This window comes from Cydia strobilella, chromosome 18, assembly GCF_947568885.1.
Source record: "Cydia strobilella chromosome 18, ilCydStro3.1, whole genome shotgun sequence".
In the NCBI taxonomy this organism is placed as follows: Eukaryota; Metazoa; Arthropoda; class Insecta; order Lepidoptera; family Tortricidae; genus Cydia; species Cydia strobilella.
The window spans coordinates 7,687,604-7,714,798 of record NC_086058.1 but is presented as its reverse complement, the minus strand read 5'-3'; the positions used below and the strand labels follow the sequence as shown (position 1 = coordinate 7,714,798).

The window sequence follows — 27,195 nt, the reverse complement described above, 5'->3', positions numbered from 1 at the left end:
ATAGACTTAGCCCAAGGCCCAAGGTATTTGTTTTAGTTAAGTTTTACTAGCAATAAATAAAGTCTTAAAATATGTTTGAAGTTTTATTTGCAATATAAATAGTTTTATAATTAATAATATCGTATAATTTATAAACAGGAAAGTAAGTAAACGTTTAGTCGTCTTCAAATTTCTCATCCACGACTCCAACTTTGTAAGGCGGATCGCGAACTAAAGTCAGCAGTTTGTCCAACTTCATTATCTGTAATGCAAGAATTTATACATTTGTTAATGAAATAAACACGATTAAGAAAACAAACAAAAGACAAATAAATGTAAGTACAATTGTAATCAGGTAATTTAAATTAAGTAAGGGGACTGTTTGTTTAGTACATCGTTACATACTAGCAAATGTTCTATTAGTATTAGTAGTACCTAAACAGGCCAGGCAGAATGTTCGACTCGCACTTGACACTAATCAGTGAAAAAACAGGTCTAAATTGAAGAAAAAGGAGCAAAGAACAAAAAAAAATGCATAAAGTAAGTGAGCCACTACAAAGAATTAGTATACGACGACATATCTGACGACAAAAGTTTATCATTGAAACAACCAGTTTTGTCAATTTGTCACGATAAAATTGTACGAAACTATAATTATGTACATTATGATATCGTAGAATATTATTAAAACCTATATTGACAAATATATAATTTGTTTAAACAATAATAAAAAAATGAAAAATGTTCTTACCTGAAGCGTTCTTTGATCAACACCAACTGCTTTCTTAGGCGGCTTGCACATGACTCGCAAATTCGGTGACAGTTTTAATACGTGACAGGTTCCCCTAAAAATAAAATACTTTTGAAAATAGAACGAAGAAAAAAACAAAAAAGAAGTATCAATTTCCTGCCCCCAGAGAGATTTGAACTCTCGACCCCTGGTTTACAAGACCAGTGCTCTAACCCCTGAGCTATGGAGGCGATGCGAGAGCGGGCGAAATATTGACTTAGTAACTGCGCGTCCATTTTACTAGCATAACGTGACGTGTCGCGTCGAAATGGACCTTATAAACTAGTCCCCCGCCGCGTCTGACTGTCTGTTTGTTTGTATGTTCGCGATAAACTCGAAAACTACTAAACGGATTTTGATACGGCATAGAGCGATTGTTGGGGAAGGTTTAGTTAGACTTTAGTTATATAATTTATCAAAGTTTACCCGTGCGAAGCCGGGGCGGGTCGCTAGTTAGATATAAAACGAAAAGTATGATGATGGGATCATTTATCAATTTATCGTACAAATCAGAAATGGGTCAAATCGAATTAGCCTGATTATTTAGCGACAATTTTTTTTCACTTAAGTACATGAACGATTTGTGTAAGGATCTGCTATTATTTCAACGAAAATGTAGATTAAAAGTGTGTAGATATGTACGTTAACTGTTTGCAAACAATTTGCGAATTTCGGTGTTCACAGTAGACCCTGTGGTGTACTTATAAAAACATGCGTGGACAAGGTCGGGTCGGATTCATCAACGTTATTGTAATGGAAATAGAGCCGTGTGTCATATCAATTGATCACACGTGATCAATGATCATACTTAGTGTCACCGCAGACAATGACAGGCAGCCGCGAGTTGAAGTCCAGCCGCGTCAATTTTTTCGTCTTCTTGGAGACCACGGCCTGAATGCAAATCGGCCGGTATTTGTTTACGTTCAAGTCGAACACGTACACCTGAAAATATAATTGCCAATTACGTCACTCTTCTACTCATTGTGCTTCGTGCGTAAACATGGAAGTATACCTACCTACTAGAGCTACAAACTAAGTACGGACCAAGCTATCTCTGCATAGACTTTGACTTGACAGCTAGCATGGAAGTGCCATCATAAACAACAAATAGGTACTATGAACATACGACGTTTAAATGTCACACACTGTTCACATTAGTTTCATCATCAAAGCCACTCTACGACTCTACCTATGTAAGTAGGTATATTTAATATTATATACAACATGACCTACAAAAACGAAACAAGATAACGGACCTCTACGTGGCTTATACGAAGTGTGTACGATTTGCCCCTTTAAGTAAATGTAGGACATGCGGCTCCTACATTAAAGGGGCAAATCGTACACATGTGTAAGTGAATATCAAAATGTCCTTTCCCCGTAAATTTTAAACAGTCTTTTCGAAACAGACCATTTATAAATGGCCAGTTTAAAGTCAGGTAAGTATTTATACTCAATTCGATTCGGTTGTCAATATTTTTTGTTTTATAATTGCATGCAATTTGAATATTGATCGGCCGGAGAGAACAGACGGCGGTCTTCACATTCGGTGCGTGTTGTCGATGCTCACGCCGCTCCGATGTGAGAGCAGCCAGAGCAGGACACCCCAATATATATATAATATATACATACGTGCATGGGGGTTTTCAGAAAAAATTGTAACATTTACTTTTTTTCGAAAAACCATCAACTTTTGGGTTATTGAGACTCGGAATCACGAGTACTATTAAATGAGACAGAAAAAGTGTCTTAAGTTTTTCATACAAATTTTGGGTGTCAGTTTTGTAATGGTCCATACAAAATGTGTGTGAAAATGCGTTACAAAACTGTCATTTTTTGGGGACATTTTTTTAAATTTTTAAATCGATAATCCTCGTGATTCTGAGTAGAAATAACCCAAAAGTTGATGGAAAGTAAATGGTACACTTTTATGTAAAAATGCCCGCATAGACGATCTTCGCATTGGAGGCGAATAAGCATGTCGTTCCGGTGTGTGATCGTAATGTCCCGCTTGCATGTGTGGTTCCGTACCAGTGTATATTAGCGTAAACGATCTTACTTTTCCATCGGCAGTGCAAGCTGCGAAGACGGTGCTGGAGTAGGGCGCCCACTTCACGTCGCCCACCGCGGCGCCCAGCTCGAACATGAACAAAGGCTCACTGTAACAAACAACCGCTTATAGTACCTACTCCGGCATTTGATTATAGGTACTTGCGTCGACATTGGTTCTCTTTCCACGTCATATGCCTTTCTACGGCATAAAGACGCAGTCATGACGTTGACAACGAAAAACGATGGATTTATGTGGCCGAGGTTGGCGCAGCAGCTCGGTGGATATCAACCAAGGTCGATGCAAGTTCAAATAAAAATTGAACATTGTCAAAGACGAAAGTTTGTACCTTTATTTTTGCAAGTTTGTGTTAAAGAGTCAAATGTAAAAAAAAGAGTAATGTGCGTTCCGTGGTGTAGTATGTATGGTGATGAAATATATGAGTTCTAGCTGGTATTGAATTGGCTCTGCTCAGTTGGATTGCCCCAGTCGAAGAGACTGCCGAGGTAACCTGCATTTTTAAATGTACCTTTTCCATAAATTACTCACTCTCTTCCATCTTCCCATATCTTTACCCTCCAGTCGCCGGAGCAAGACGCGTAAATACTGTTATTATAGTAGTTATAGTTGATTCTGTACACCGGCATGTGATGGGCCTGGAAGAAAAATCGTTCGTTTTGTATAGGGATTGAAAAACAGTGAAGATATTAAGAGCTTCTTACAGGCTTCTTACTTATAGTCTTATGTATAACAATACCTGGACAGAGCGCACGTAGTTACGATTGTACTTCAAGGAGCAAGTATGGATCATGCCGTCTTCCGTTCCCACCATAAAGATCTCTGCCTTCTCCGGGTGGAAGCAGATACAGCTGCCGCAACCTTAAATCAAAAGTTAGCGATGCATATAGTTTTATAAAGATCTAAATTAAACTGATCACCTTATTACCTAAAAAAAAAATCGGCCTAGAGTATGTCGGGCCATGCTCAGTGAATGGGTTCCGTAGTTACCATTCTGCCAGAATAGGCTCAACGGGGGCTACTAGTAAGTATTATGCGACCTGTCAAAGGCCTTTGATGTAGCAGATCATGGCGTGATTACAGAAAAATTGCGCCATTACGGGATAAACGGCGCGCCGCTATCACTATTTGAAAGTATGCTGCGGAACAGGTTTCAGATAGTCGTAGGTGATAGAGGAGGGGTGGAGTCAGACCCTCTGGGAGCCTCAATGGGCGTAGCACAGGGATCATCGGTCTCCAACCTGCTTTTTTCACTGCTCTTGAACGACCTGCCCGAGTCCATAGACACTGCCGAGGTTCTGATGTATGCTGACGACGTGGCCGCAATTGTCACTGCACCGAGCGTCGAAAATATTGAACAAAAACTGAACCATACTACCGCACAGCTGGCCGAGTGGTTTGACGTTAATGGGCTATCCTTGAACCTGAAGAAAGCCCATTACGTTGTTTTAAATCTCGCTGGCCGTCCGACAAGACCGCTCACTGTCAGGGTACGCAATGAGGTACTGGAACAAGCCAGCAACACAACCTTCCTAGGGTTTGAGATTGACACGTGCCTGGCTTGGAATCAGCATGTAGACAAGCTGTGCGGAAAATTGGGGAGCGCGTGCTTCGCACTGGGCCGGGTTGCGAGGTCGGTGTCCGCAGAGGCGGCGCGCACGTGCTACTTCGCCACGGTGCACTCGCTGCTGCAGTATGGAGCTGAGCTTTGGGGTCGCTGTGCAGAGTGGGAGCGGGTGTTCCGCCTCCAAAAACGCGCAGTCAGAATTATCGCTCGAGTACCCCACGATACCCACGCGAAGCCTCTGTTTATTAAGCTAGGTATATTAACACTGCCAGCAATAGTCATTCTGCATGTGGCGGTATATGTAAGAGTTCATTTGGCGGCATTTAAAACATTTAGAATGTTAAGCTCGTACGAAACGCGGAACGCAGATAAGATTGCGGGTATAAGCCGGACGTTGACCAAGTCATCTAAACTCACCCACGTCATGGGTCCCACTGTCTACAATAAGTTGCCTAGAAACATAATTAATGCTCCAAGCTTGGGCAGCTTTAAATTCCACCTAAAGCAGTGGCTTATCGAGCAATCGTTTTATAGCTATGACGAATTCATTGCGTGTAAGGCATAATGCTTACTATTATCATATGTTAATTCCACCATTTGCGGTATACATTATTATATTGACAATTATTATTAAAACATTTAGTTAATTATTATTAATCAGAACTGTTTATACCTAATAACTAGATCACTATTATTGGGAAATCACTATTATTAATTATTTATTATTGACGTGTAAATTGGTTTTATAAATAAATTATTATGATTATGATTATGTACATTACAAGCATAAGGGAGTACCTTCGCAGCGCTTTGTACGTCTTTTGACTAAGAAGAGACTAAGAGAGACTTTCTAAATTTTGCAATTACTCAAAAACTGCTGGACCGACCATGTTCGCTATAATTTTAATTAAAAGTAATTTATTAAGCTTTTGTTTAACGATTTTGTTTATATTTTTTGGACCTATGGTTCAAAAGTCAGAGGGGGACACGTATTTTTTTTTCTTTGACTGAGTTAAACATTTAGATCAGATCAAACGTACCTACAAGCAAAGCGAAGAAATAAGCAGGAATCATTCAACCATCAAGAGAACATTTCTTGACCTCTGTTCACTGAAGCCGATTAGGAATACTAAGAATGCACGCTCGTCGGAACGGATTAAATGTATAGTTACTGTTAACGGTGAGCATGGTCCCGTCGGGCCCAGGGATGGGGGGTACAGGCGACTGCAGCGTGATGATGGTCGTGGCCTGCAGCTCGCCCGGCATCACCGCCCATTGCACCACGCGACCATCGCCGGATATAGAGAAGAAGGAGGCCTCGCCGTCGAGCAGGCGGCGACCCCAGCGGATCTGAATGAAATACGTATTTCTATAGTTGTTTACTTATATTTGTTATGCATGCGGTGTTTACCTGTAAGTAATTGTGACACCACTCCTTACATGTATTAGCTTAGTACGTTATTGATGTATATATCGATGTCAACAATTGTAGGTATATAAACCTTAAATAAAAAAATAAAATAAAATAAAAAAATTAAGACATAATTGTCGGACTTTTAGATCGCAATGCATGTCGGGAATGTCATACCTATCTTCAATTGAACTTTAACTCAAACTGAAAAGGTGAATTCATGCGAAAGTTCATAAAATAGGTGTATAAATTTAATGTTTTCAATGGCTAGTGGTACCTAAATTACCTAATATTGTCTAGTTTTTAGTTCTGTTAGTTTGACAAGACTTATGTCGCCCAGGATTGGACTACTGTGATTACCTTAAAATAAATAAATATTACAGGACATTTTTTTTTACACAGATTGACTAAGTCTAGTAAGTCTCACAGTAAGCTCAAGAATGCTTGTGTTGTAGGTACACAGACAACGATATGTATATAATATACAAATATATAAATACATAGAAAACACCCAAGACTCAGTAACAAATATTTGTGTCATCACCATCACACAAATAAATGCCCTTACCGGGATTCGAACCCAGGACCATCGGCTTCACAGGCAGGGCTTCACCTTTTATATTGTCCTTATGTTAATGGGTCCCATACGTGAAATTTCATTTAGTAATTTTATTGAGCTAGAAGACAGATAGTAGAACCAAAGATGTAAAACTCTTCGATATGTCCGTGTCATTAAACTTGGTGATGAGGGATTAATAATGGGACAAGGTGAGCAAGTAAATAAAATAATTCCTAGTTTTAACCCTTCCTATGCCTTTAGCTAAAATTTGCTACTGAATGAATAACCTTAAATAAAATAATTCCTAGTTTTAACCCTTCCTATGATTTTAGCAAAAATTTGCTACTGAATGAATAACCTTAAATTACAGTCCGAATTTGTCTGGGACGTATACGGGGATAAGGAATATAAAAGATTAATCCGAGTTAAAAAAAGTTTGTCTAAATTTACCTCCCATACAATACTGGTGTGTTTATCTCTGACGGAATCGGATTTGTACTGGTAAGAAGACTCCAATGTCAACTGAGCGTTGTAAACGCACACGTTACCGTCGTAGCGGCCTGTCACACAAGAAAACTGTAAGATTCAACCAAATCTAAGAAATTGCACAGTGCGCATCGCACATTACGATCCGCATAGAGGAAACATGTAGGTATTAATAGGTATTAAGTATTGTATTTATCTAAAAAATAAATAGGTACTGCTTAGAGACGTTAGGTATATATAGGTATGTTTAAGTACAAATTTTTTGTTTGTTTTTGTATTTATTCTTACCAACGCAAATAAGGTAAGGTGTCTCATGGTAGACATCGAGGCATATGAGCGGGGATTCGGTAACGACTGCGTACTCGGGGAATGCGGGGTTCTTAATGCTGTACAGGCAGAGGCATCCCTCCTTTTGTTGATTGGTAAAATCCACTGGAAGAACAGAACGCGATTAATAGAAAAACATTTAGTTACCTCTAATGCTACTCGTTCGCTCAATATAATGCTACTGGTTGTTACTTTAATCAGAACAATTTTCGGTTATGTTTAAGTAACTCAAGTGGTCTTGTTTAAGTAGCGGCGATCTTTGCCAAACTTGACTACTTACACTAAATGGCGAACTTGTACTATCAAATGCTTTCTTATAACTAGCTAGACCAGTCCAGAGAAGCTTTACATAATGAGTTCCTTACGCGATCCATATGCGACAGCGAACAAATCTTGATAGTGCGGGTTCCAGGCGACGTCACAGACTGCGTGGCTTCGCATAGGTTCGTACTGGAACTTCCAAAGCGGCAGTAGAGAGCCCATGCCTTCACGGAAGTCGTCCGACGGGTCATCCCAATAGCGGTAGTCTTGAGCTGAGGACATTTCCGGACAATTTGTAACTTGTAAATAAGTACACAGCTAACGCACACAGGGCGGTGGGACAGATTTGAGTACCTATAATACAAGTATACAGTACTGAGAAAAATATAAGACGGAGCGCAACGGATGTTAGGCGTTGAATAAGAATGAGGATAAAACAAGTTTGGGAACAAATCAAATTATTTTATTGAATATTCATAGATGGCAGCACCAGTCCCTCTCGCTACAACGTAAATCCGTAAGGAGTTCGTTTAGGAGGTGCAAGCGCGCACTGCTTGCCCTTAGAGCTGGTCAAAGACGCCTAGTCTTACTAAGATGGCATATAGTCGAGAATTTGGACGGGCACCGCCGTGGCGGGGTGGCCTAGGGGTTCATGGCGTTAGCCGCGATAGCTAAAGACGCCGGTTCGAATCCGGCCTTCACCACTGGAGGGCTTCGTCACTTTTTCTTTAATATATGACATCTATTACAGTTTTTAAGAATGAGGATAGTTAGAATGCGGGTGGACATATTCATTAACGTTTCTATAATGAGCGGTTTGTAAAAAAGATGGTTAAAATTATGCTTTGGTAACCATACAGGTTTAAGAATCTCTATTCTCAAGAAGATAGAACAAAACTTCACTTAAATGAGAAATTTACATAAAAAAAACCTTTCCCTCTTCTTCTCCTGTTTTGAAACATAGTGACCTTGAAAAACATTTGGAAGAGAAACAGGTACCTAATGTGATGTTGATGGTTAAAAATGTATGGGAAATAAGCTGCAGTCGCCTTACCAATATCGTCATAGATGTTCTGGTTGACCAGCCGCTCGAGCACGGCCCAAGCCTCGCGAACGCGCTGCGCGAGTTGTTCGTCGTGAATCTGTTGCGCGGACTTCGCATGCTTGGCCGCTTTCTTTCGCAACTGGACGTACAATTATTGAATTGACTTTGTATCCCATTTAAAACACTTTTATTAACAAGCTTGAGTTTGCACTTGACTAAGGTTTTTTTGGTCTATTTGACTTCAGCGGCGAGAGAAGTATAAAATAATAAATATGTAGTTTTAAATTTTGATTAAGTGCTATTATCATTGGTTTTGTGCGTGTGACAGTTTCACTGTGACATTGACAAGCAAAATTGGACTCGGCTGACCGTTGTCACAGGCACAAAACTATACAATGAGCAGCAAACTAAAATATGTAAAGGCATTTTTGCATATGAAAGGTCTCAAAAGTGCTTAAAAGGTTTTGTCAATTATTTTATAGTGCTTTGTCATCGACATTCCATCAAATAATCAAATGCGTCAAAAGCGACGTAAACATTTAGCAGTCGTTGGCTTGTTTGATGTACTCGTACAGCCAGTAGGCCTAGTACATGATTGGCACGACAGTATCTACACTACCCGTCTTTTTCTATTAAAGAGGGACGGATAGACTATCTCGCGGGAGGGATACTGTCGTGCCAATCAAGTGCTAGCCCGGAACTACGTACATCTTAGGTACCTACTTAACAGCTACTATGAAATCGAACGGAGACAATATAATTATTTCATGGAACGCAAGTGGTAACGATCTACTTCACTTAGGTATATTTCATTTGTATAGATTCAGAACTAAGCAAACTAAATTTAATATTCCTTAAAGCACTTTTTGATTAAGCTATATAATATAATCATGCGATAAATTTATCATCGTCTTATATACTTACGTAAGGTAGCATGACTTTTCACTAATTTTACGTTCTTCGTGATACCATTAAACAGGTATCTCATAAAAGATATGAACCACAAATCAGAATGAGCCAAAAAAAGATTATATTACCAACCATCGAAATATCGAATGTGAAATGCAAATCACCGAGTTCATTGAACAAACAGCTAAGTAAGTACCTACTCAAAGTAGTTGGACTATGTAAATACATTTACTGAAACATAATAAAACCAGGTCAGGACTCGGCAAACTTTTAAAAAACCCTCCCCTCCCCTCCCTCTCCCTCCCTCCCCTCCCCCCTCTCTTACATATTCGAGCGATAGAGAGGCAAACAGACGAACGAACGAAGGAACCGGTTCGCGGTCAGCTTTGTGAGTTATATTTTTTTAAGTTTCGTAAGTTGAATAGCGCAATTGAGTCGCTTAACTTCAAACTCCGGTAAATCCATCTGTCAGATTATGCAATATTGGTATTAAGAAAAGGCATGAAAAGGTAAAATAGGGTAGATATTTGCTGAGAGGGTCGAATGGATTTACCCGAGTTTGAAGTTAAGCGGCACAATTACAACTTCAAAGTGCCACATGCGTTTGCTCTATATTCTACTCGGAGTTAGCAGAGGGTAAGCGGAAGCACGGCGGTCAACATCTTCGATATAAGGATGTGCTTAAGCGTCACCTGAGCGCGTGCTCTATCGATCCTACACGTTGGGAGGAGCTCGCTGCGAAACGGTCATCTTGGCGGTCTACCATCTTCGAATCCATCAAGTCGTTTGAGGAAAACCGCCTCACGACGTTAGATGTAAAACGGCAATTGCGCAAGGAAAGACCTAAGCCCTCCTACGTGTATACGTACAATGCGGCCGGTCAACTCTACTGTCGTGAGTGTAAAAGAGTTTTTAAGAGCAAGTTTGGCCTGGCCAGCCACATAAGAGATCATGAGAGGGAGAAACCTTGATTGTTGAGGTCGCCGTCATCGAAATCGATGTGGAGGACTATATATATATATGACATAAAGCTATTTCAATTGAATACATTTGATAACATTTTACTTAATAGGTAGGTACGAGTAGGTAAGTACTGCATTTAGCACATGTAGGTATTCGACATTTATTATCACATTCGACTGTACGATGAATAAAGTGCTAAAATCTTAAAGGTTAATATAGCGTAATTGTCCTTACTCTCTTAGGTTTTTCATCTTCCTTCTCTTTCAGTTTCCTGGCATAGTCCTCTTGGTAGAAGTCGAATATGATGCTCTGTAGGGCCACGCTGCTGAAGTTCGCTCGCGCCGGTGGTATCGTTTGAGTTTCCACTGACTGAAGTTACAATTATCGTTTATTTTTAAATAACCTTTATTTGAATGTTTTAAAGATTGCAGGATAATATCTACGAATATATCCAGAAATAAATAAATTATTAATATTGGTAATATACCAAAAGAAATCGTTAATAAAAAATGCAGGAAGGCGACTGAAAATGTGGTCAGGATCCTAACCTCATACGAAAACCACTCAAACGCTCGCTCACCAGAAATCTCATATTGTATGTAATGGCAATTTATAAGATATCTTGTACGATTTTTATCGCTCTTGCTTACCGCAAGGTTTTCAAATGTAAATCCCATTTAAGCTCTCGGGCCATATTAAGCTACAACGGGCCATATTGCAAGGGCCAAGGGAGTTTTCATAGATTTAAATAAAAACAAGACTTACACGCCGAGGGTTGTTGAATGTGAGAGCAGCCCGCTCGCAGAAGTTGAACTGGTTGGCCAGCTTCTTGACGCGGGGCCTGATGACAATCTCTTCTTCTCCTGCGGGTGGTGCGCCGCCCCCGCCCTTTTCTTCGGCTATATTGACAAGAGAATGGTCAAAATGTGTAGTCACCTATTAGGTACCATCAGCCGCAAAAGTGCATGGCGACTTCATCATAGATTCATTCATAATTTCTCCATGCCATTTCGCAGCTCACTCTACATCAATTTTAAGATAGGAGAGATAGGAACTAAGTCGGGGGTAGGTGTCTTCTTGGTTCTCTGTACTTAATTACCTCTTAAACTTAATTGGTCCAGTAGTTTTGGAGAAAACGGGCTGTGACAGACGGACAGATAGACAGACGCACGAGTGATCCTATAAGGGTTCCGTTTTTTTCCTTTTTAGGTACGGAACCCTAAAAATAAAATACAATTTATTTGCTCCTCAACACAGGTCTTGTTATTCGTGTATCATTTCCTTAGAGTCAGAAACAAACCATCTGTCACCGTTAAAATGTACGCAAAATTTTACTTTATGGGAAGTTTAAGTTCACTCTGAGTGACGTTGATCAGTTTGCCAATTGTGGTAGGTGCAACCTGACCACTGTGGAACGACACCATACTTGTGGTTGGACATGAGAATTTTCTGTCCTTCGACGCTAACTTCTATGGTGTTGACAAAGAATCGTACAATTTAGGAGGGATATTTAGTCCTGAACAGTTTCTCAATATCCTTACAAAATTTCCTAAATTCTTGTTAGGACAATAAAAAAATTTCGTCGAAAACAGAAATTTCTGTCAACCACAAGGATGGCGTGTGGCCCTCAGTGTCTTTACGCTGCGTCTTACGTAAGCGAACAACTCACGAACGCGAAGCAAAGCGGCGCGGTGCGGCGGGCCCACGGCGTTCGCGTTCGCGACGAGATCGCCCACGTAGGACACTTCTATAGGTACCTATCAAAGGAAGGAGCTTCGCTGCGCGTTCGCGTGTTGTTCGCCTACGTAGTACGCTGCGTTAGCCATTAAGCTGTTATCACATGTGCTAAAGAAAACCCCCAATAATTTTTTGTCACGAAAATTCCTGTTGGAAAATTTATGAAATCTAATGCTTACTCTCTTCAGGTTCGGCCTCATCAGCGGCCTCTCCTTCTTGCTGCTCGCCCTCGGCCACTTCTGGAGCTTGGTCCATCGCTGCCTTTTCTTCCTCCGGCTTTTGCTCCTCTATATTTAGACATTCCAACAACAAGCTTGGTTTTAAGTTTTAATAGCATTTACTTCGTTCCCGAATACAATCTACATGTAACTGATTCAGTCAAGTTATGTTTCAATGTATGGGGAAGACAAAGTAATTAATGCAGTTTTGAAACTAATGTAGTATGAATATCCTTGGGTATGGTGCTCTAAGCACACTAGCATTTCACAATTTTAGCATTAAATAAATATTTCCCGGTTGACGGTTTTTTGAGAAAATAGTTAAAGTTAGGAAAAATGTATCTGTAAAAGAATCCATACTGAAATAAATTCTAAACAAGAAAATTTGTATGTTTTTTTTTGGTAGGATTCATCAAATATGAATATAAAGTTAAATTTAGAAAAAGCCAAAACAAATAATGGGACCGGCCGGTGACGACCGGTATGGCCTAGTGAGTAGTGACGACCCTGCCTATGAAGCCGATGGTGCCGGGTTCGAATCCAGGTAATGGCATTTATTTGTGTGATGACACAGACGTGATAAGTTTAAGTATATATATATATAATCGTTGTTTGAGTACCCACAACACAAGCCATCTTGAGCTTACCGTGGGGCTTAGTCAATTTGTGTAAAAATGTCCTATATTATTTATTATTTATTTATTTAATGGAGTCCTCGAGCGGCAAAATGTTCATAGTGCAAGCTGTAGTGACGTAAGTTTGGGCATCATAACATAAGCTTACCTACGCTATCGGTGTTCGTATTATCAAAGATAGATATAACTCCGTAATAGATGGATACAGTCTAAGGAAGAAACGTGCCTCAAAAATCAAGAAAATTTGATTCTCGTTCAGAGGGCGCTACTAGTTTTGGCCTACAGTCGTATAGATGGCGTTGACGGTTTCGTTTGTTATTTAACAATTTTAACGCATATCAGTGAAAGAACATGGGTCAAAATCATAAAAATAATTAATGCAAATAAAAAAAATCATTTTCCCCTCACTAGCTCGGAAAGCCGTCTTTTATCCTTTAAAACAAGCGGGGAAAAACGCATTTTATCCACTAGTGGGGAAAGTAATTTGACCTTGGATGGAGCGTGTTTAAGTAGCTTGACAGATAACAAAACGTAAAACGCTCATAATAATGGTTCGTTCGATATTAATTATCATTAAATAAATGGTTTGAGAATCTAGTAAAAAATACCAGATTTAGCTTTATTTAATAATTTTAAGTCATAAACCTTAAAATTCCATAAGAAACGTTAGATTTTTTATAATGATGTTAAATATAATCCTGAACGCACAAGTTGAGTCGATGCAATTTCAAAACGCATCGTTGACATTTCATACGTCAGAACAGAAATGTCAACATTGTCAACAAATTTTTTATTGTTCTTCTCACCGACTCACGTAAAAATCAGAATTTCTAGTGTTTTCTGTTATAATATCGTAAAAAAATTAGTGATTCCAGTGATGAAGATGATCTAACGCCTGTGGATGTTGCACTTTCCTCGCTATAGTGAGGGGAAAAGTTTCGTGTTACACACGGGTGCAAATGTATTTTACTTCTCGTGTGTTGAAATAAAACTTTGCACCCTTGTATAACAAATAACTATTATCTATATTTAAATACATTCTATCGTATTTTTATAAATCTTCATTTTTAGTTTTAAAGTGTGTCGACAGATGGCAGTGAATTTACTGGGGTTACAAAATTTACTATGACAGTACCGCTCTAGTATAAGTTACTCTATGGTATTATGCATCGCATCGCAATAAAGTACAATAAGAATAGATAGTTTTAAAATGTTGTTGACCTTCTGCTTTGGCCTCCTCGCCGGCGGGCGGCGGCGGCTCTGGTTCTGGTTCCTCCTCCTCCTCCGCGTCCTCCGTCGTTTTTTTCACCTTTGCGCGCTTTGGCCCCGCGTCGTCGAAACTCACCTTACCTTATTAAACATATAGAAGTTTTATATATTAAACATATTAAAAACGGGTCACTCACGTATTTAAGTCGAAAACGCTCGACATGTTTCACTCCATACCGAGTGTCCGTTTTTTAATATGTTTAATATGTCTGTGTCTCACGGAAGTTTTGTTATTAGAAGTTTTATCTTCGTTTAGGTACCAAATATTATTTATTTCATTCTGCTTTTTCTATCAAACTTTGTAAAATAAAGATTGATTAATACTTATTGAAAAATGAAATACCTAGAATGAAGTTATATTGAAAACATGTGGCATTGTATTGGTCAATGTCTTGTTACAATATAAAAACATATTCCGTGACACAAGTTGCCACTAAGAAAAGCTCTCTATTAAACACCTACACTACATTACTAAGGGCCAATTGCACCATCCCGCTAACCCGGGTTAACCGATTAAACCGTTAACCCAGTGTCAAATTGTACTGGTAATCATGGTAACTCCAGGTTTAACCGGTTACCCCCGGGTTAGTGAATGGTGCAAGTGGCCCTTAATGTATATCAAAACACAACACTTTTGGAATGTTTTGTCTAAATATCGTAATATATTAACTTACCGTAACCGGCAGCAATTTGTGCTTTAGCTTCGTCGGAATCCTTACGAATGGCGGTGCCCTGGTAGACGAACAGTGGGTACGCCTTCCCAAACGTTGGCTTAGGTTTATAGGTAAACAAGGCCCTTCCGTAGTGGTACGCGACTTCATCCGCGACCCACTGCGGATTGATCTGTGTCAGGACCCGACCGACATCTTCGTCAAGGTCCTAGGAAATATTATATTAAATATTATAGATATATCAATTTATGTAAATTTATAAAAAATATCGGACAAATTTATAAATACTAGTATCGGATGAACGGGACGAATTCCTATGAAGCAAAGCAAGCTAGATTGAATTTTCGTCCTTGTAAACCTTTGATACATTTACGAGTAGGTATATTGTAAATGTCATATTGTGAGAGTTGTTTTTGAGGACTGATTAAAAAAAATGTCTTGTATATACATATAATACTTGTCTTCGGTGATCTCGGAAACAGCTTTAACGATTTCGATGAAATTTGGTATATGGGGGTTTTCGGGGGCGAAAAATCGATCTAGCTACCTAGCTATCTCTGGGAAAACGCGAATTTTTGAGTTTTTTTATGTTTTCCGAGCAAAGCTCGGTCTATCCCAGATATAATTTATCTCTACGAGTATAACTCATAATGATAGACAGAGGTCACATTAAGATAAAGAGAAAACTAGGAGAGGTAGAAGACAGATTAAGTGGTTTCTAAAAAGTAAAAATGCCATTTACCCTTTAGTGGGTAACGGCAAGATATTTGCGACAGACAACAGACATTTCTTTTTTTCTCAATAAACGCGTTGTTAGAATATAAATTTTAGTTCGCATTGGAGAATTTACTCGTACCTACCAATCTACGAAAAAAAGGAGAGCGGATAACAGTTATTCTGTCTCTTGTAAAATGTTAATTCTTTGGCAAGATCTCAAATATTTTGATATTGCCTACTTTTGAACAAAAATATCTATGAATAAAATTTATTACGCTTGATTTTGTTGATAATCATAATTCTCATATAGCAAACGTCAAATTAATGCCTTTAAACATTAAAATAAGGTCAATATGGGTAAGTGTGACATACTTTTGTAAAAGTTTACTTTGAACACATAAATCAATATCATAAAGCTGGATTTTGAACTGTGCCCTAAGGTACAATATGGTATGGTTCAACTTTAGCTGAAATCAAATTGTTTTATGTTCGTTTGATGATTTAAAGATGGTATTTAAGGTCTTTAATGAAAGTAGAGTCAGGGTCACACTTCACCAGCAAAATGAGGTAAGTGTGACTACTTAGTTAGTGCACGCTAGACAACAATTTTTAATATTAAAACGCAATAACCATGATACTAATCGATTATAATTTATAAATTTTGATCTATATTATATACTTAGTTAGTTATCATCATTTATGATAAAATATAATCCGGGGTAACTGTGTGACATATATGTCCAACCTGGGGTGGAAAACCTTTTTTAATGAAAAATGCACTTTTAAGAAAAATTTATTTACGACTGAAAAAAAAGTGAACAAAACAAAAATTACCTTCTATTTATAGAAATAAACACACTTCATAACGCTGTGGTGCTTGTTGTTCCAGCCGGCGAATTACGGTTATTAGACTTATTAGATGAAGATGAAATATAATACATACCGGTGAGATAAAAAATAAGGTAGGTACCTTAATTAATAATTCCATGGAGACGAAGTCGCGGGCAAAAGCTATTAGTAATTCATGATACAAAAAATGATTGTTTACGATCTTTGATACGGGGCAAGTGTAACATACAGCCACACTTGCCTCAATTGAGATAGACACACTTTTCCAGTCACTCATTGTATGCCACGTGTTTAAAAAATTGCTCCAACTCGTATTTAAAAAATTGTGAGATTTCAAAATGAGGATAATCTCAAAATTGCTTGACAACGTCACCTTTAGTAATAAACTACAATTGATACTTTATTTACTCATGACAACAGATTATAGCAGTATCAAAATCTCAATTATTTTACGTAATATGAAGGTCAGTTACACTTGCCTCGTAGCTACACTTACCCGTACTGATCTTATCTTATTATATAAGATATTTTAAAACTGCCTACAAAGTTTCAGTCACACTATGAAAATGGGTACCTACTTTATGACATTTATTGAACGACAATGGCAAACATATTGCCACTTGTAACTTGAAAAACCCAACAACAAAAGGAAATAATGATTTTCGCATAAAATTAATAAAAAAACCGGACAAGTTCGGACTCACCCATCGAGGGTTCCGTACTTTTCAGTATTTGTTGTTATAGCAACAACAGAAATACCTACATCTGTGAAATTTTCAACTCTCTAGCTATCACGGTTCATGAGTTACAGCCTGGTGATATACAGACAGACGGACAGATAGACAACGGACAGAGTAGTCTTAGTAATAGGGTCCCGTTTTTACCCTTTGGGTCCGGAACCCTAAGTATAACCAAAGATAGATATAACTCCGTAATAGATGGATACAGTCTAAGGAAAAAACGTGCCTCATCAAGAAAATTTGATTCTCGTTCAGAGGGCGCTACTAGCTTTGGCTTACTGTCGTATAGATGGCGTTGACGGTTTCGTTTGTTATTTAACAATTTTAACGCATATCAGTGAAAGAACATGGGTCAAAATCATAAAAATAATTAATGCAAATAAAAAAAAACATTTATCCATATCTAAATACATTTTATCGTATTTTTAAAATATTGATTTTTAGTTTTAAAGTGTGTCGACAGATGGCAGTGAATTTACTGGGGTTACAAAATTTACTATGACGCTCTAGTATAAGTTACTCTATGGTATAACCTAGATCGTACGAAAAAAAAAATTGGTTTAAGGGTTAAACAACACTTACTGCTTCCGGAACGTCCTCCTGGTCGTCAGGTTTGATAAGCGTACGCGGCTTCAGCCAATCTAGAGCGTCCTCTCCCTCGGTTAAGTTGCCTTTCGATTTCTGCGCTTCTTTCTGTCACAAAATCAACCATTATAGGGTAGTTGACAATTTTTTTATTTTTTTTATAAATGGTATCAGTCGACCAGGTTTGTTTTGAGGATCAAATGTCTATATGGGACCCATTGCCTTAAAAAGCAATCCAAAAGTCACAAATGATAAATCAGTCTGACAATCGCACTTTACTGACGAAATGCTCCTAACTAAATGGCAATACATCGTGACTTCACCATGTAACAGAAGCCGTTTCGATGTATGGAAAACAAGGAAATTGCGATTTTGTCGGTGAAATATTGCGTTTATGTATATAGTTGCTGTACAATTTTTTTTTATATATATAAAATGAAAGGAATCAAATGGTAGGTACCATTATTTTTTTCGTTTTTAGATGTTAAAAAAAAACTTAAATTAAAAAACTTAAGGTCGTATTTTATTACTATTCCAATATATGTATTAAGTTTCCAATTTATTGTGATAAATTGCTCATTTCCTATCTATTTAACTAGATTTAGTTATAAAATTCAACGTGTCAACAACCCTATTATACAAACAAAACATACCTATATTATAACATATTCAAAGACATTACTATGAACAACATACATTTAAAACGTTAATCGTCTTATTTAAAATAGCATTTTGTTCGTCACCGTTAAGAGCACGTTCAATCATAGCCCTCAGCATGATGAAAAAATAATGAAATCGTTTTTCGTAAAGAAATCGCCGAGCACGCAAGACTCGGTCGGCAGCGAAACCGATACTGTTCAGGTTTAATATCAATTTGAAAAGCTTGCCGAATTAGCATGGCATTCGTTGTTAGGTCTTTATTAGGGCCGATCATGTAAATAGTCTATTAAAATATGGCTAACATACTTAAAACGAGCAGTGCATGCGTAAACAAACTATTAAAGAGGTTTGCGTGCATGTAGAATGCTTCATTTTTAAACTTGTGTGACTGATATATTACAGCATTTTACATAGAAGTGGTATTTCAGAAACTTTGTATTAATAAGTTCAAGACAGGCAAGTATAGTCGACTTCACAAACATGTTACTATAACTAATTACACAAGATATGAATGTGTAGGATGCACACAAAAGGTTTTAAATGTATTGCAAACCTTCTATGTATAATTTCATTTACTATTAGATACGTGTAAATATGACTATAACGCTAAGTCATCAAATATTTACGAGACTATCTATAATAACAAGCCTTTTCTTGATATTGTTACTTTATTTTATTAAAGAGTTTTTATATAACCTTTCATAGACCATGGACGGATAAGGACCGAAGCAGGCGATGCTTAGCATCAATACAAAATTTAAGCTTAATTTAATTTGCACAACATCAACAGGAACGACTCAATGCTTATTACAATTTGAGCGCAACTTTGAAAAAAATGTGTATGTAAATACATTGCTCAGTAAAAAATAAACCCAAATACCCCAATTAGCGGTTACGTAGCCTGATTAAAAAGATAAACGACGTCTTTCAATGTGATAAAATCCAAAGGAGAACGCACGTGTCACGTAAAACACAAATTTTAATTATATTTTTTTCTTAATCCCTCAACCGATCGCCACATCAAATCTTAGTTTCAATCAAAGAATTCATTCATCATACGCAGCTTTGGAGTGACATCGGTAAGTAAACACAATAAAACCAAAATATACTTAACATTTTGAATTAGAATAGCTACATTTTGTCTTTTTGACAAGTGGTTTTATAATAGCTCACATATTTTTTTATGGCAGTAGTATTGATGTCGGTAATAAACTACTGCTAACCAAAAAAATTTAATTTTATGGTAGTTTTGTGGTATGAAATGAATATCAAGAAGTTAAACTCACGCAATAGCTAAGTTTGGAACAAATCTCCCGTGAATAAATAAAAATGTTACGATCGGTTCAGTCTCCCTATTTATCGTATAAAGCATTTACAAATACTTACGTCGCTGTCACTATCCATTTCGAAAGACATAATTTAAATAGCTACGATTTTTTTTACGTATTATTTCGGCGAACGGCTAAAAACGACTGCGGTGCGAACCGTTGGGTTGCGGACGTGTTTGCTGCATTGTACCTAAGTACTAAGCAACTTTGCAAGTAACTTGTTTTTAATAGCGTTCAACTTCCTTACTTACCAACATTAACCGTAATGTAAATCGTATCATACTAATACCATAATTCAAATAAAGGTAACGACAGCATATTAATGAAATATCGTTATTTGTATAGCGAGGTGAATTCTATGAGTAGAAAATAATACTTTTGGCAGTAGGTAAGTGTAAACTCGAATATTATTAGTGATTTCAAATCCTTATTTTAAAATTTATTGGAAACATATGACAAGATTTTTTATTTAAAGTAAGTAAGTAAGTAGTTGATTATTAGAAAAAAATTTTTCTTATCCAAATGTAAGTACATTTTCCATAATTGCTATAGTTTTAGACCGAAAGGCGGATTTTCTTAAAAATAAAAACTGTAGTAATAACTTGAAACCTGACGGCTTAAATCATAGCAGATGAGCTTTGAAATATCTGGAAAGAACATTTTAAGGAATTGATCGAATTCAAAATTTGTAGAGCACCCTCTGCGCCTTATTGTGGCATAAAAATAATGTATGATTTAAAAAAGTAGGTATAAAATAATGGAAGAAAAATAAATAATGCTGGAGCGGCGGACAATGACCACATCTACACACCTGCTATCCAAAAATAAAGTGGACAAACTCGGCTAAGCTGATGATTGCTCTACTGACTGGAACGTTCCTCTTAAGAGTCCCAGGCAAGCTCGGCCGAATTTTACCTTCCCATACAAACGGAGTTTCGTTCTCATTTTAAAACTACGTGTTGGATTTTAATGAAACTGCATATGCAATGACGTGACATGAGGTATATCTAGGTCTGTAATTAGTTTATATAGCTCCAGTTTATAAAACATACGAAATAGAGCAAAAACGAGATTTGTATGAACAACTTAAATTCGCTGTATTTTTTACTATGGTATCTGAAGCTACATAAACTACTCGTAATTAAAGACCTAGATATACCTTATCCTATTGTAAGTACAAAGTTACAGAGCAATCTAGCTAGTCGTTTTGAAATGAGAGCGTAACTACGACGTTTGTATGGAGAACCGAGTTTGCCGGGGACTCTTAACGGCAATGTTATTTTAAAATTAACATTGAATTGTATCATTTGCAAACGGTATTAAGTTCGCAAATGAGTCCCCAGGCTGGGCGTGTCACCAAATTCTAATTAGCACCGTGTCTGGCATCAGCTAGTACTGCGAGGGCACGACATCGGGTCTCGCGGACTTGCCGGCGCGCTATCCAGCATACCACCCGTTGGCATTTCTACAAACTGAGGACATTCTTAAGGATAAACGTCATCTGTAAACAGTGTTAAGACGTGCTGTGATTACTGATTACAAAGAAAATTTATTAAATTTTCCTAATCACGTAAGCTGGTAAGTAAGGAATGCTTAGTAAGTAAAAGGTTTTTGTAATGCATGGCGTTGTATAAAAAAACTTCACTTACTTGACTAGAGTGTTTTTTGTAAGTGGGTTTTAGATTTTTTGTGATTTATTGTTGTGTTTTTGTAATTTCAATACTTTAGTTTACTCACAGTGTGTCAATTGATGCAAATTAACTTGTAGCATCTCACAATCATTTAAAATATCTATCTCGTCTAGCACAGAATGTTATCGAATTTCTTATTTTAAGGCCATTCACCATAACGAAGTTAACTTGCTACAAGCTACGGCGTAGCACTTCGTAGCAGAGCTATAAAGCTTGAAGGGGCTACTCTAAGGTTACAATAACATTATAAGTATAAATGAATCGACATTGAAGAGAGAAAACCAAAAGCGGCATTCAATTTTTTTTAAATAGACCTCATGTTGACATCATTCAGATTTTGTTACTTAAGTGCGAGCAAGATACACTAGAAATACTCATTAAATTGTCTGTACCTATCGTAAAAAGTAGCAACATGACCAATAAAGTACAAACTTTTTATGGCTATTTTCAGACAAACGTTTACAATCGTGCCGTGACTGGAAGAAGCAAAATACAAATGAGAATTTATTGACATATGCATAAAATTTTATGATCTGGTGTCCCTTCCGAGTACCCTTGCGTGCTTCTGATGAACGAACGATGACAGCCAGGGGATCGATATCGATAAGCGTACCGAGATAATAAGATTTAATATCGATTGTACTCCATTATAACTTCTCATTCCAGAACTTTTCGTCCTTGATGGTCGAGTCCTGTACAGCAAGACATATTTAAATGGGTGCATTTCTACATTGGACTTGGAAGGTTAGTTGGTTTTTGACATTTCTAGAATGTTCAAATAAGGCTTTAAAAAAATTAGAATTTTTAGCTACTAGAAAGTAGAAAGTTTTTAACTGATGTCGATTTATTGCCGGTGTATCTACTGCTTGTAATGACAGGTTATAAATTTGATCTAGATTTGTTATGGTTACGAGCTGTCAGTGTCAAAAGTAACATTTCTTCAACTCACAGACCTAAAATTTATGCTTACACACTTCAACTAGACACCTTTTATACGCTTTATTAACATAATGAAAAGCATTTCCGTTTCCCAATAGTATTCAGTATTCAGGTTGACATTTCGCGAACTGAAAATAGATTTCATGTAGGTAAGGTAACTAATGTTTCTTTAATCGTTAGGCTGTATGACTATATTCAAATGAGATCTGAAATTAGGCCCAGCTATTATAGTTTTTTTTAACGAAATCGCGTGGTGATAGGACATTCACATTGCAAGCTATTGACTAAAAATATTGTATAAAGTGGTCCCCAATAACCTAATAAACTTTAACCGCGTATTCCAGTTGATATTACGAGAAAAAAAAAATTAACTTAAGATCCTATTTTACCGATTTATTTTAGATATGTTTTGAAATAATACCTTAAAGGGGCCCACTGACTATCAGTCCGCCGGACGATATCGGCCTGTCAGTTAGAACAAAAATTTGACAGTTCCGAACAACTGACAGGCCGATATCGTCCGGCGGACTGATAGTCTGTGGGCCCCTTAACACTCGTTCAGCAGATTTACTTTTGCTTTTTGTTAACAGCATCTTATCGCGCCAAGGTCTTGTCGATTTAGTAAAAATAATAGATTTTGAATAATAAACTCCTATTAAGTAGGTTCATTTATCAACAGTCACGGTTAAAGTTGATCAAGTTATTCAGGCCCACCTTGAACAGATATGCTAAACTCGGGTCAAAATTAAACAAACCCGTCGTTTTCACGCAATCGAAACAACTAATTTTTTTATGCGAAACAGACACAAACAGGCATTTTCGTTGCAATGCTTGCAACCTGTGACGTCACTCAAACATGTGGAAAGCTATATGATATTCGCGAACATCCCAGAAGCTGGCCAAGAACATACACAAACATGTACATATACAGACAGAACACAAGTATTTACAATATGACGTCAGCACAAGCGTCTAGACATGACTGATCGGGTCCTAATGACTCAATACTTACAGTAAGACGCTTTAGTAGCATCCCAAGAGATTTTTCCTTGGACTTATTTCGCCAAAACTCTGGCAACTTTACCGAGCCCTGCTTACTCATCCCTGGTAGAGTAGGGAGCTAAGCAAATCATTAAAAATCGTTAATATATTTTTCTTGTGTCGTTGGCTCAGTTATTGTATTGTGACAGTATCTGTTGCGTTATATTTAGTGACACAATGTATTTTGTATTGGTTATAATTTACGAAAATGTAATGTTTACTTACTTTTTAGCGCTACTTGCACCATCTCACTAACCCGGGGTAAACCGGTTAAACCGTTAACCCAGTATCAAATTGTACTGGTAACAGTGGTAACTATGGTAACTCCAGGTTTAACGGGTTAAACCCGGGTTAGTGAATGGTGCAAGTGGCCCTAACATGCAGTAATTGGAACCGTATTTGTTCTGCCGATCATAATGATGTGTGGTTTAATTAAGAAAATTAATAGATCCCGAGTTTTTAATTATAATTACATTAATAAAATAATCGTCATCTAAACCTTGCTAGACCAAAAATAGTTTCTCATTGACGATATATTTGGATCATTATATACTCGACTCGCAGTCTTGCTATCTGCTAATGCTAGAAGGACTCTTCTTCTAGTCTGTGCGGAAAGAGAAGAGTCGCGGGATGTAATGGGGCCCAATGCCCAATACATTCCGCGACTCTTCTCTATCTGAAATGTGACTGCTACGTCGCGGCGTAGCACTCGAAAAGTTTCTTGGTGATAAAAATGTTCATTTCATTTAATCATTTAATCATTTAATCCAGATAACATTGATCCATAATTAAAACATACAAAACATTTGCAATAAAAATAAAAATAAATAAGATTAAGTATAAAAGATAGATCCATTAAAATTAAATTGACTAAGCATTTGATAATTGAATGATAAAATATAAAAATATAAAAGTTGCCGCGAGAAATATTGGCTCTTCTACTTAAGTACGAGTAGTAAGTGTAAGAACAATCATTAAGAGTCCCCGGCAAGCTCGGCCGAATTGCACCTTCCCATACAAACGTAGTTCCGCTCTCATTTTAAAACTACGTGTTGGATTGTAATGAAACTTTGCACGTACAATGACATAAGGTATATCTAAATCTGAAATTAGTTTATATAGCTCCAGTTTATAAAACAAACGAAATAGAGCAAAAATAAGTTTTGTATGAAAAAATTAAATTCGCTGTTTTTTTAAACTATGCTATCTGAAGCTACATAAACTAATTACAGACATATACCTTATCCTATCGTAAGTACAAAGTTTCAGAGCAATCTAGCTAGTCGTTTTAAAATGAGAGCGGAACTACGTTTGTATGGAGAACCGAGCTTGCCGGAGACCCTAAATAATCTAGTCAATCTGGTTAGGTATATTTATTCTTATATTATATTTTTACTTACCAATTTATAAGACTAACCAAAACTAGCTGAAATAATTTTCCGCTAGTACTGTAAGGCTTTACTATCATATCCAAAGTTATGGGCTAGTTTATGGGTAAACGTAGCAATATGGAAATTTTGTGTAGGTAACTCTTAGCGGGATACTGTTTGGGATTAGTGAGGCTACGATACACTGTATCTGTTACGTGTATTGCCATTGGTGAGGGTCGTGGAGTAGCAACGTGGTATGTGTTTGATCAATGTGATAGATGCATTACATAATCACATATTTTTTATTACTTTAATAAAATAATGAAATAAATTGTACTATAGTTATCAGTTTAACAATATACTTCTAAATAATAAATAATAAAATAAGCCTGAGGAAATAGTTTTTAAACTGCTTACTGATCTTTGTCTAATTTACTACATTATTTAACATACTAAGTTGTTAATATAATATATTTTTTACTCCAATAGTACATACCTTTTTCGGTGCCATTTTAATTTATTTGTCTACTTTATCAATAAACAGTACATTACAGAATATTCGTAGCGATTAGAAAAGTTTGACAAATTCGAAACAATTATGTCAAAACACAACGTCAGAATGGGTTGCGCGCGCACGACGGTTGCTATGGTAACCAAGGACGGGGGCTACATGAGACGTGGCCGGGCCGTAGCCCGTTCGCAACAATCTACTGTGCTTCACGCGTACCGCGTGTCTGTAACGATTAAAAGCTACAACGTACTGCAGTGAAAATGTATGTATATTTAACCTCTGTTTAGCCACAATTTATTTATTTGGAACTTGTTTTTGCACACCTGTAGCAAGTAATTACGGAATTATCGACGTATATCGGCATTGTATGATGTAATATGTAGGTACCCTGATGTTCACGGTCATCAGTGCTTTGTTGTTATTTCACAATAACAACATCACTTTAATCACTTAAAGAAATTGGCGATATGCCAGAATTATACATATGATCTACATCATATGTATAATTTCAGTATCCTGGAAATTTGCGTGCGTGATTTTAATATTTAAGGTGCGCATCCTTAAATAATAAGTTTTAAATTTAAGCCCTTTGACGGGCACGACTGAAAAAACCCTCAATTTAAGCCTCATCGCCAATCTATAATCCTAAAAATTCTGTACAAAAAAAATACAAAAAGATGATGTTACCGACCGATGCCGATCGGCCCATGTGTGCGGCTATTTGAGACCGTTGCCCTTTAAATATTTAAAAAGTATATGTATATTCATAGTAGGTACGTACCTATATTAAGCTTAGTTAAAATAATCTCTAAATATAGAAATTGTAACCGAGTTATAAATGATTGTACCTACCTCTAACCTCTTAATATGAAATAAACAGATTAAATTTTAATTTTTTATATAGGTATGTATGCGTTTAGCAACTTCGCTTTTTCTTAAAAAGCAAAAGGAAGATTTTTTGTATATTAATTTCGCTAAACTAGATAGATGACACCAATCATGGACATGTTAAGCACAGTAGTACTCGGTAATGGACAGCAAAGATGTAATGCCTTGTAGCCCACCAACTTATGATCTTTACTAGTTATTATGGCCATCAGTTACCTGAACATAGTGTAGTTACTTTAAAAGTATAGTGCATGTTTCTTAAAAATTGAGTCTGCACTGGGAAATGCAATAGAATCAAGGTCTTATCATAAACAAATCAAAACTAACAGATTGTTAATTCAGTATCGCCCTCTTGTTAAAATATTCTTATTGATAAATCGACTCTTAAATTTCCAGCAGAGGTGCAAGCGTTCACACTGGCGGAACCCGAGTTGCGAGAGCTGCTGCTGCCGGCACAGGACCCGGCCGACAGCGGCATCGACAGCGACGCCACGGACAGCGAGCGACGCGGCCGGCGCCATGCTAGGCAGAACGAGGTCGGTATACAGTCGACATTAACAGGTAAAGGACCCGGCAGACAGCGGCATCGACAGCGACGCCACGGACAGCGAGCGACGCGGCCGGCGCCAAGCTAGGCAGAACGAGGTCGGTATACTCGGTATACAGTCGACATTGACAGGTAAAGGACCCGGCAGACAGCGGCATCGACAGCGACGCCACTGATAGCGAGCGACGCGGCCGGCGCCATGCTAGGCAGAACGAGGTCGGTATACAGTCGACATTGACAGGTAAAGGACCCGGCAGACAGCGGCATCGACAGCGACGCCACGGACAGCGAGCGACGCGGCCGGCGCTAAGCGCGGCAGAACGAGGTCGGTGTATAGTCGACAATGACAGGTAAAGGACCCGGCAGACAGCGGCATCGACAGCGGCGCCACGGACAGCGAGCGACACGGCCGGCGCCAAGCAGAACGAAGTCGG

The 27,195-nt window shown here is 37.6% G+C and overlaps 1 protein-coding gene and 1 non-coding gene across 4 annotated transcripts; both read right to left on the bottom strand.

Annotated features, from left to right (window-relative positions):
* Window positions 1-74: 74 nt before the first annotated feature.
* On the bottom strand, window positions 75-25,504 carry LOC134749287 (dynein intermediate chain 2, ciliary). Of its 3 annotated transcripts, XM_063684181.1 has the most exons (19): window positions 25,312-25,504; window positions 23,417-23,524; window positions 17,784-17,894; window positions 14,899-15,103; window positions 14,177-14,305; window positions 12,282-12,389; window positions 11,131-11,264; window positions 10,600-10,734; window positions 8,503-8,632; window positions 7,553-7,720; window positions 7,149-7,292; window positions 6,825-6,934; window positions 5,577-5,754; window positions 3,577-3,698; window positions 3,369-3,475; window positions 2,829-2,928; window positions 1,578-1,711; window positions 731-824; window positions 75-241 (listed from the first exon to the last, which is right to left on the bottom strand). In XM_063684181.1, exons 1-19 carry the CDS (start codon window positions 25,324-25,326, stop codon window positions 155-157), a joined length of 2,319 nt encoding a protein of 772 aa, XP_063540251.1. In that variant the 5' UTR covers window positions 25,327-25,504; the 3' UTR covers window positions 75-154. The 3 variants fall into 3 exon arrangements, with proteins under 3 accessions (XP_063540251.1, XP_063540254.1, XP_063540252.1); XM_063684184.1 differs by lacking the exon at window positions 23,417-23,524 and having other exon boundaries at window positions 25,312-25,503; XM_063684182.1 differs by lacking the exons at window positions 23,417-23,524; window positions 25,312-25,504 and adding an exon at window positions 19,833-19,889.
* Window positions 888-960, bottom strand: Trnat-ugu (transfer RNA threonine (anticodon UGU)). Its single transcript has one exon. It is a non-coding gene; the product is annotated as a tRNA-Thr (tRNA).
* Window positions 25,505-27,195: the final 1,691 nt, after the last annotated feature.

What these genes read in the sequence shown, in the direction of transcription:
- LOC134749287 (XM_063684181.1), bottom strand. An exon ending in ACAAATTGCTGCCGGTTACG is followed by an intron (nt 14,306 to 14,898) that starts GTAAGTTAATAT and finishes ATGTTTAATAAG; the next exon opens with GTAAGGTGAGTTTCGACGAC. An exon ending in ATTGTCTGCGGTGACACTAA is followed by an intron (nt 825 to 1,577) that starts GTATGATCATTG and finishes TTTTATTTTTAG; the next exon opens with GGGAACCTGTCACGTATTAA.